Source organism: Benincasa hispida, chromosome 9 (genome assembly GCF_027475165.1).
Source record: "Benincasa hispida cultivar pf3 chromosome 9, pf3_genome.v1.1, whole genome shotgun sequence".
In the NCBI taxonomy this organism is placed as follows: Eukaryota; Viridiplantae; Streptophyta; class Magnoliopsida; order Cucurbitales; family Cucurbitaceae; genus Benincasa; species Benincasa hispida.
In genome coordinates, this window is record NC_143486.1 from 34,867,782 (window position 1) to 34,878,313 (window position 10,532).

At 36.4% G+C, this 10,532-nt stretch overlaps 1 protein-coding gene and 1 pseudogene across 2 annotated transcripts; both read right to left on the reverse strand.

Moving 5' to 3' along the window:
- Nucleotides 1-906: 906 nt before the first annotated feature.
- LOC150033765 (uncharacterized) lies at nucleotides 907-1,893 on the reverse strand (annotated as a pseudogene). Its single transcript, XR_016532146.1, has one exon. The product of XR_016532146.1 is annotated as an uncharacterized LOC150033765 (transcript).
- Nucleotides 1,894-4,637: 2,744 nt separating this feature from the next.
- On the reverse strand, nucleotides 4,638-8,395 carry LOC120084440 (RPM1-interacting protein 4). Its single transcript, XM_039040218.2, has 4 exons — nucleotides 8,145-8,395; nucleotides 7,002-7,451; nucleotides 6,406-6,597; nucleotides 4,638-4,932 (listed from the first exon to the last, which is right to left on the reverse strand). Exons 1-4 carry the CDS (start codon nucleotides 8,148-8,150, stop codon nucleotides 4,900-4,902), a joined length of 681 nt encoding a protein of 226 aa, XP_038896146.1. The 5' UTR covers nucleotides 8,151-8,395; the 3' UTR covers nucleotides 4,638-4,899.
- Between the last annotated feature and the right edge of the window lie 2,137 nt (nucleotides 8,396-10,532).

Genomic DNA, 10,532 nt, shown 5'->3' on the forward strand with positions numbered 1-10,532 from the left:
CTCCTTTAGGATTTCTATGTCATCGACCTGCAAACCCTTTGAGCATTTCGCAAAAGCGACTCACCCTTGTTTCGTCTCGATAAAGGGACATAGCGCAGAATCGGAGGTTTTGAGGCTTTCCCACCCCTCACCACAAAGGTTTCTCTTACGCCAAGGGACATTCTGTCCTCTTTTGGGCTGGAGGCTCGCACCTTGCCCGCGTCTGCTGGCAACTTCGATCGGAATCCATCCATTTTCTTCGTCGGTAAATTCCCCGCTGGCATAGTCTCACCGGAACTCTCGCTCTTTAAGTAAAACTTTGCATCTGCAAAGTGAGACTCGGCTTCAGAAAACGGATTAGAATATGCTTCGACCTTCTCAATCCCGTCCTGGTAAAACTTGAAACACTGATGCAGTGTCGATGTAATCACACCATTCCCATGAATCCAGGGGCGTTCCAATAGCAGTTTGTAGGTGGTCTTTGAGTCTATCACATGAAACAGCGCGTTGGCCTTTAGATCACCAATGAGGAGCTCCAAGCGTATCATGCCTATCGCCCTTTGGCTGCCTTGATTAAAACCCTGAATTACTAATTTGCTGTTTGATAGTTCTTCCATGAGTATGCCCAACTGTTTCATAGTCGTCTTAGGCATTATATTGACGGCGGATCCGTTGTCGATGAGGATTCGACCCATTCTCTGTTCTCAAACGTATCCAGAGACATACAGAGGTCTATTATGCAATTTGGATCCCAACAGTAGATCTTCGTCTGAGAAGCCTACGGATGTGCAACACAAGGCATAATCATGTGTTGTGGGGGTCGGTGCGCCAGAGGCGTTGGATTCTAACAGTGCTTCAATCAGGGTCGTTTTAGCCTCTCGTGGGAGTGAAAGCAAATCGTCTATGTTGGATATCCTCTAAACCCCAATTGCAGAAGTTCTTCGGGAAGAAATCTGCTAAGGTTATCTGTCGTCTGGGACGAGAAACATCCTTGTCTTCCCCGTTGACAGCCTTGGGCCTTTGAACCTTTTTTCTACCCTTCCTTTTTTGTGTCTTACTCTCTCTCTTGTAGCTTCTATGAGAGCGTATCTCTTTTTGGGTAGAGTTCAGTCTTCCTTTCTTATGGCGTGCCACAAGAATCTAGCCTTCGTTATCGTCATCGTCAGCGCGCTCTCCTCCGTTTTGAGGATCTGTAGCTTGGACCTCCTGCTGAAACCGCATTACCATAGGTTCGAAGGTCTCAAACTAGACCGAGCTCTCCCTTTCTTCATAAGATATGGTTGGTGGCACCACCCTCGGAGTTACTGTCACTAGAGCGTGATTCGTTTGGACCACCTCGTCTAGATCCAGTTCTATTTTCCTTTCACGGGCCAATTTGAGGATCAATTCTTTCAGTACGAAACATTTTTCGACCGGGTGACTGATGACCCTGTGATATTTGCAGTAATTGGGGTCATCTACCTTGCCGGCCTATTCCGGTCGCCTACATTCTGGCAGTTGGATAAGGTGGTTCTCCAGTAATTGTTCAAGCATGTCCGCTACGTCAGAGTCAGGGAATGGATAAACCTTCGCTTGTCTTTCTTTCAGGGTTAGGCGATGTCTCTCGCCTTCTTGGTCTTTCTTCTCTATCTTCTTTTCTTTCCCTTTTGAGGAGAACTTCAATGGGGTTGTGTTAATAACCATTGATTCCTTCGTGACACCTTTCACAGTTTTCTTGGCGCCCTTCACAATTTTCTCGGCGCCCTTCACCTCCTTCTTGTCTTTCCTCGATTCGTGGTTCAGAAAGTCCCTCATTCCTCTGTTGGCGATACTTAGCTCCATGTCGTGAGCGCGGGTCGCTAATTCTTCAAAGGTACGGGGCTTAATCCCTTGTAGGATATAGAGAAGTTCCCAGTGCATACCCTGCGTGCACATTTCCACAGCAGACAACTCGGTAAGTCGATCTTTGCAATCCAGACTTAGAGCTCTCTATCGATTGATGTAGTCAACGACTGGTTCCCCTTTTCGTTGTTTGGAGTTTGTCAGCTCCATCATGCTGACGGTGCGTCTGGTGCTGTAGAAGCGATTCAAGAATTCTCTTTCAAGTTACTCCCAACTGTCAATCACCTCAGGCTCTAAGTCTGTGTACCAGTCAAAAGCGTTCCCTTTGAGGATTCTGACGAACTGTTTGACCAGTAGATCTCCTCCTGTTCTCGCATTTTCGCATGTTTCTACGAAGTGGGCGATATGTTGCTTTGGGTTGCCCTTTCCGTCGAATTGTTGGAACTTTGGGGGCTGATATCCAGTAGGCATTCTCAGGTTGTCGATCCTTTGAGTGTATGGCTTGGAATACATGAAGGAGATTTGGGCCGGCCCTTCATATTGAGCTCTTATGGAGGTCATGATCATGTCTTATAGTTGTTGGACCGACAAAGAGGCCACCGAGGCTGACTGTTGCAATTGGCTTTCTTGTAGCACAGTCTTCCCCTTGTCGATTGCTTTCATCGTGGGTGCTAGGCTTGATTCAGCAGCCTCTTGAGACTACATTTATTCCTTCAAAGCAGCGATCTCGTGGTCTCGCTCCTCGACAGCTTTCATCAGGAAGTTAATCTTCCTTTCCATTTCAGCCATGGCCGCTTCCGCCATCACATCCGCCATCATGACAGAAATCACATCTGGCGGTGAATCTCTTTCCGATTCATCAGGCGCGAATGTAGAGTTGTCAAACAAGGGGGTTTTCCTTGATGACAACCCCACTTTGTGGGGATTCCATCATTTGGTTCAAGATGTCGTGGGCGATGGGGGAGCTCTGCTCTTGCTTCTGCGTGATTTCTTTTAAGCAGTCGCGGGTGACCGGTCCCTTGTATGAGTCGTTTGCGGAGGAAGCTTTAGATGCCATCTTCTTAGGAGATTTGGATGCCACCTTCTTAGGCGTCATTTGGCTTGTTTGAATGCTGAGAAAGAGATGAAAGGTAGAGAGGTCCCACTGGGTGTGCCAATTTGTTCGTACGAGGTTTCCGGAGAAACTTGTTTCGTGGAGTTGAACTTGAGTTGGTGTTGATGTTGGAGTTGATTTGATGCGATATGGTTCGATCTCTAATATTTGATCCTTTGATTCTCTCTCTTAGTTGGGTGAATATGCTTGACTTGGAGAAGGAAAGCACCAGACGTCCTTGAAGTAGAAGTCTTGGAAGCTTGGAGTAGAAGTCTTGGAAGAGTATTTGTGTCTTCAAAGGTCTTCTGCCTTATAGGAGTGCAACTTCAGGAGTCTTGGAAGCTTGAAGTAGAAGTTTTGGAAGAGTATTTGTGTCTTCAAAGGTCTTCTACCTTATAAGAGTGCAGCTACAGAAGTCTTGGAAGCTTGAAGTAGAAGTCTTGGAAGAGTATTTGTGTCTTCAAAGGTCTTCTACCTTATAAGAGTGTAGCTTCAGGAGTCTTGGAAGCTTGAAATAGAAGTCTTGGAAGCTTGAAGTAGAAGTCTTGGAAGAGTATTTGTGTCTTCAAATGTCTTCTGCCTTATAGGAATGCAACTTTAGAAGTCTTGGAAGCTTGAAGTTGAAGTCTTGGAAAAGTATTTGTCAAAAGGTCTTTTGTCTTATAGGAGTGCAGCTTTAGGAGTCTTGGAAGCTTTAGGAGTTTTCAGGAGTCCTCTGCTTGTTAGCAAATTTTCTCTGAGTCTTCTGAGTGTAGAAAATGCTGCCCTTACAAATGAAGAGAACTTCTTTATTTATAGAGTTCTCAGGTGGGCTTCGTGGGCTTGGTTGGTCCATGGGCTTGACCCTTGGGCCCAATTAGTTGGTTTTGGGCCTGATCTGGAATTTGGGTCCAATTCAAAATTTTTTATAGTTTGGACTTTAAGCCCAAATAGTAATATCAAATTGGACCAGTTTAATCTCATCTGATTCATCATCAAAACTTGTCTTCAATTCAATTCGGGACATGTGTCAACTTTTAATTGGACCCAAAGTCAATGATTTAGAAATTTGTCGTTAATTTAGCAAACGACATGGTGACTTGTGATTGGTCCAAAATTTCTCATTCAACAATTACAATTTTAGTTTTAAGATTTGAGTTTTATTTTAATTTTGTTTCTCTAGGTTTTAAAATTACATTTTTAACATCGAATTTTCCCTAACCACTCACTTTCATTCTGTAGTGTTGTTATCTATTAATTAATTTAAAAGAATTAAAAAATTATAATTAACTTTTACTATTTTTTCATCAATATTAAAATTCATTTTAAAATTCCACTTCAAAATTATTTTAAACTAATCAATATACATTAACATCAAATATTGAAGTGAATATTTGATTAAAAAGTTAACATAAAAATTGTAAATTTTGAAACCTTGAGACAAAACTCAAATCTCAATAGTTGAAATTGTAATATTACGAAAACCTAAATACTAGATTGAAACCAAACTCAAAATTTAAAAACTAAAAATATAACATTTTGAAATCAAGGGACCAAATGAAACCTAAGCCGAAAATTTAGGGACCAAAAAGCCAAAAGGTATTATTTTGCAAAATTTTTAACACTATTTTTTGAACGCCTAAACAAAATTTCAACTCACCTTAAATCTCACATCCATTATGACACCATATCAATAAAGTTTTAAGTAACAATCTCAAAGTTTATAAAAAAAAAGGTGTATGGAAAGAAACCAAAGAATCAATTATTTAGGCAAAAGATGAAGCAAAGCTTAAAAAAAAGTGAGGATATTACAGAAAAATAAGCCAAAAGACCAAAAATATGAAGATAAATCTAACAAGTACAAGTTTCTCCCACAAGGAAAAAAAAAAGGAAAAGAAAAAAAAATTATATATATAATAAATACAAAAAACAACACACATAGTCCACTCTGCAGAGTAAAATCCTTTGGTGGATGCAGATTGGTGAGAGGAGTGGAGAGAGTCTTTCAATTGCTCAATAAATCAAACTTATTTTCTTCTTAGACATGGGAAGCACCCTCCCTGCCAAATATATAAATTATATTATTAATAAATAATAATATAAGTTCTCTACTTCTGTTTTTATTCTCATTTATAAAAAAAAAAAAAATTATTGAAAGTGGCATATTAACATTACGAGGTATGTGGTTTAAATACTCTCACTTCTATTGTATTACAAAAAATATATATATAAAAAAAGAACATTCGTTTTCCATCTATTAATAATTCGAAGTGATAATAGATTATGAACTACTAAAAGTTCAATAAAAAATTTATCTATGAATTCATCAATAGGTTATATAAAATTATGAAGCGGTCGGTGGTTCGAATCTTTTTATCTCTATTATACTAAAAATAATAGATTACATAAAACTCAACAGATGTAACATAGGTTAAACTTAAAATGTATTAACCAGAGCCCTACCATCATGCTCAAAGTTGATGATAATAAGAAGGGAAAAAAGCTTGATAAAGCATACAACATTTCTATGAAGTGAATTTAAGAATTCCTCAATAATAATATCCTTTTTAAAGTTTAAAATAATTGATAAAGACATCAACATTATAGCCAACTAAGTACAACAATAAAATCAAGTACCCAAGAACACAACTTGAATCAACAAATCCAAAAACACTCAAAACTCCAAAACCAAGCTCAACAAGTTTTGCAAAACAAACAAACATTCATCAAATCAGTTGCACTCTACTTAATAAAAACAACCACAATCAACTACAAATTTCATAGGGGAAAAACGAACCAATCCTAAGAAAGGGATTATTTTTAGTACAACAACGATGAGATATTTTGAACCACAAACCTTTTTATCCTTAACACATCAGTATGTCATTTGAGTTATGCTCATTTCGATCCATGAAAATTAATATTATTATACTTCTTTTTGCTAAAAAAAACTCTAAATTTTTGTCATTTGTTTAAAAAATTAATATATACATCCAAAAGTTACAATTTTAACCTTGACCCTACAAAAACATTTCAAAACTACAATGGAAGTAGAAATCTTTTTAATCGGGAACTAGAATGGCTTACTATTGACTTAAAATCACCACACCATACTAGGTCACTCATTACCAGTGGCAAATTTAGTATAGGTTCAGGAGGCTTGAGGCTCCCCTTAACTTTATGCTCTTTATATAATATATATATATATATATATATATATATAAAACTAACATAGTACCAATATCAATAGCAAGTCAAGTGGTAAATCTAGCTTCCAACCCTCTAGAATCCAAGTTCAAGCCCCACTCTTTATCTGTCGCTGCTCACTACGACACAATTCTAGATCTCGATTTCGGTCCTCAGCTGCTTTATTTATTCTTAAATAAATTAAAAGCCACGGATAATGGTACAACATTTGAAAGAATAAAGTTACCTTTTAAAGATGGGAGAAATTTGATGTTATTTTTATTCTTATTTTCTAATTTAGCCTTTTTTTCATCATAAAAAATGGAAAGGACAGAAAATTAAAATACCTTGACACTGTCGTTGGGTCTTCGGTTATTAACATTGTTGTAAGGGGAAGAAGAATGTTGCGGCGGCGGGGTTCCTGGCCCCAGCTTTTCCTTTCGAACTTCACCAAAAATGTGTGTAAAACCGTCGGCCGACGCCGGATTGTTCACATCCCACGATCCAAACTTCGGCACCGCCGTCCCTTCCGGTTCCGGCTGCACCACACAATTATTCAACTCACAATTTAAAACTACCATTTCAAAGACCAAACCAATGGAAGAAAGGTTTCAATCTTATTGAACTTTATAAAACAAACTATTTTGATGTTCATCCTTAACTTTGTTGTCAATTGTTTAATTGAATATATGATCTGACTTAAAATTTTGTATTAAGGCATTAAGGTAATCTTTATTTATTAAAATATAAAGTTTGAAAGTTTAATTTAAATTTTGGGATTAAGATGCAAGGTTAAGTCATTTGGTTTTAATTTATTTTTAGGTCTTGAAAATTAAGGTCATAAATACTTATAAATTTTGTTATTTTGTTATTTACTTTCTAAGGTATGTTCAAAATCAAGCCAAATTTGAAAATTGAAAAAATTAAAACGACAAAAACTTACAGTGGCATCATTCTTCATTCTAGTCTTCCCACGGTTGCCATAACCACCCTCAAAGCTCTTGCCCTCCGTCACCGGGCTGTCTCTTCCCGAGGGCTTCGCCTGGCGATGGAGAGGAGAGCGGTCAATGCTATATTCGGAACCGCTCTGTCTCCGACCGGGATTCTCACGGTTGCCGGGAGAGTTGGCATAGGGGCGAAAGCCACCGTCTTCTCGACTATGCCTCCTCTCATGAGTCATAGGTTTTGGTGCCGTAGTATCGTCCTTAGGATTGGGTTTGGTTGGAGCAGCTTCATGGGAATTGTCCTTGAGGATGTCTGGATATTCCTCAGGATCGTTTGGGTTTCTGATTGGTCCACCGCCTCTGCCCTTTCGCGCCTTGTCAAAGAACACTGTGTATGGAACATTCCCTTCGCTTTCCCAATTTCCAAAAGCTGGTACATGTGACCGTTGCTGTCCCAACACAACACTTTCTTTTCAAAACAAATACAGTTTCCTAACTTGATTACATTCATATATTGTATCAAACTCATAAAAGCTTCTATATTCTTCTATCGATTCTCACTCGATTAGTTAAAATCTAAGAGATTTTGTTAAATCATCGATTGACCCAAAAGAATAAAATGATAGGTCAATGTTAATTGAGGGAGAAAATGACATTACACGAGTTCAAATAGAGGATCTCCTATTCTAATACCATGTTAAATCCTTTGATTGATTTAAAGACTTTAGTTGATGATTAACAACTTCATCTATGTGGGAAGTTTCAATTCAAGTCCCTTGAATGGAAAAAAATTCAACTTTATAACGCCATATCAAGTAAATCATGCAAAGTGCCTTAATCATTGTAGGTTTATACTAATTCGAAATATTGAAATTAAACATCTAGGTTAGGACTTTGTATGAATGATACAAAAACCCCATCTTGAAGCAGAGGAAGAGAAAAACTAATCTATACAATAACAAAATCAGACTGCAAAAACAAATTCATTTCAGATCTACCGTACTACCATGACTGCTCAACAAAACAGTAAATAAACACAAAGATCTTAATTTTTTCAGCAACCAAACAAACATAAACATAAAAAGGCGAAATCGAAACAACAGGAAGAACAAGAAAAAGATGATGAAATTAGAAGAACTGACCGCCATTGACGAAGAACAGAGCAGTGAAATTAAGGCAACGATGAGGTTTTTTTTTTCGTTGAATCAAAAAAATTTTGAGGGCAGCTTAGAGAGAGAAATGGGTTTTTAGAGAGAGAGTTTATAGAGAAGAATAAAGAAAAATGAAGAGGTTGATCGGCCATGGACTGGCGGCACCAGTAAGCTTTGACTATTCTTCTTTCTTTGTTTCTCTGTTTTTGGGTTTGAAACATTTGAAAAGTCTTCGTTTCTTCTTTTGTTAACATCCCAACGTGGCTTTTACCCGGTCGATGGGTTTGATATTGCCACGCCCTGTTTTTACTACTTCCACGCCTTCCCTACGTTGACTATTGCTTTCATTTTCGCTCTCAGTCTCCGCGTGAAATAAGAAATAAGTCATTTAATTTAAGAAACTATTCAAGAGAATGTATTTTCGATCATTTTTATCAAAAGTATTTTAAATAAAAATGAGTATTTTGAAAAATATTTTTTCCTCTAAATGTTTGTAATATTTGAATTCAGGGAATCTGATTAAAGAGTAGTTTAAGAAAATATGAAATTTAAAAAATTGAAGTGTAGGTTATTGAAAATGGACTTAGAATTTGATGATTGTGATTTGTTTAACTTTTGAATTTTAATTTTTTAGGTTAAACTTTACAAAAATATCCCTAATCTTTTTATCATATGCTTGTTAAAAAATTCTCTCTATTATTTCATCCGTTGAAAAATAGTATATTTTAATTATTATTATTATTATTATTTTTTAAATTAAACCTTTAGAAATTACTATTCTCAAAGTAAAAATTCTTTAGTTTCGACTAAGATGCTTCGCGGTGAGTGGTGGTTAAGATGCTTGCTTGGATTAAAGTCTGAAAGAATCGAATTCATATACGTCTACGTTTCGTTCAAATATTCTAATGAATTTTTATTCATTGATATTTTGAAATATTTATGAAAGGTTTAGAGTATATATTTGAAACAAAAAGCAAAGTTCTGGAGTATTTTTAATAATAATGTTCCTAAACTTTTGATTTTGATTTTGGTTGTTATTAGATTTTTGAGCTAAGTAAATGAGTTGGTTATTTTATTAGTAGTTAGGGTTCTATTAAGTTGTTATCTTTATGTTATATTCAATTCATTATTTGTGTATAAATATACCTCTGTATTCGTTAATTATTTAATGAGAAGTATTCTTTCATAATTCATGAAAGATTATCACATGGTCTCAATTTCTATCTGACTCAAATTTTGGTTCCATCGTCATGGCTGATCTGCTTGAGAAAATCATTCTCCCATCTTTCTTTTAACCAACATTGACAATTGATTTGATTAGATTCTTCAACCTATGTGATCTGAGCCAATTCTAATAGCTGACAAGTTTTTTTTGGCTTCATTGACAGTTCAAATCCACAAACCTTGGCGACTCTTTCTTCTACAAGATCTTCTAGGACTGCGGACTCTAAATTTATTCAAAACCTCTTTATGATGAATGAATTGCCAAAAACTATGCCCTAATGACTCATTACATCAACTCTCACTCCCTTGTCTATCACATATATGTTGTTGGTTGTAACACTACTAAAGAAATGTGAGAACTAGATTCTCGAACATCGTTATTCTTCAATTTCATGCACTAATATCACAGGTTGATTGTTGTTAAAATTATGAAAGATTATCATAGGTTGGTTGTTGTTAGATTTTGAGCTAAGTAATTAGTTCTTGAACATTTAGATTTATCTTAAATGGAGCAAAAAACTTTAAAAAAGTGTCTAATAAGTCTCTGGAGTTTCAATTTATATCTAAATAAAAGTGTTTGGTATGACTCTTCGATTTTAAATTTATGCAGAAGTCCCTCAACTTTTAAAATAATTGTGTCTAACTTCTCATTAACTTATTCTTTTTTTAAAAAAAAAGTAATAAACGAACTTAATATAGATAACAAAATGATGTGATCTAGGATACCAACTGTACCTGAAAGACCTATGACATGATCAAGAACTAAAAAGCTTTAAGAATTAATGAGCAAGACTCTCCAAACCATGATCAAAGCCATAGAAAAGGAGAAGAATTGCGAGAAAAACATTTCTAACTATCATCAAGTAGCCAATATACAAGAAGTAGAATAATAAGAAAGGAGCTTAGCTAGACACACACCTTAACTAGCACAGCGTCATGTGCGCCTCTCCCCGCCTACACCTGTCATGGCCCCTGCACGCCTCTTACCTTTGCTTAGCGTGTGGGTCCCTAGACGTGTTATTCATTGAGATACTATTTTCATTCATAATTTGACATGTTATTAAATGATATATTAATTTATTTTATTGATCCTACATTATTCTTAAATGCTACTATCATGACAAACAATAAATGAGAATAGTATGAAGAATTTTC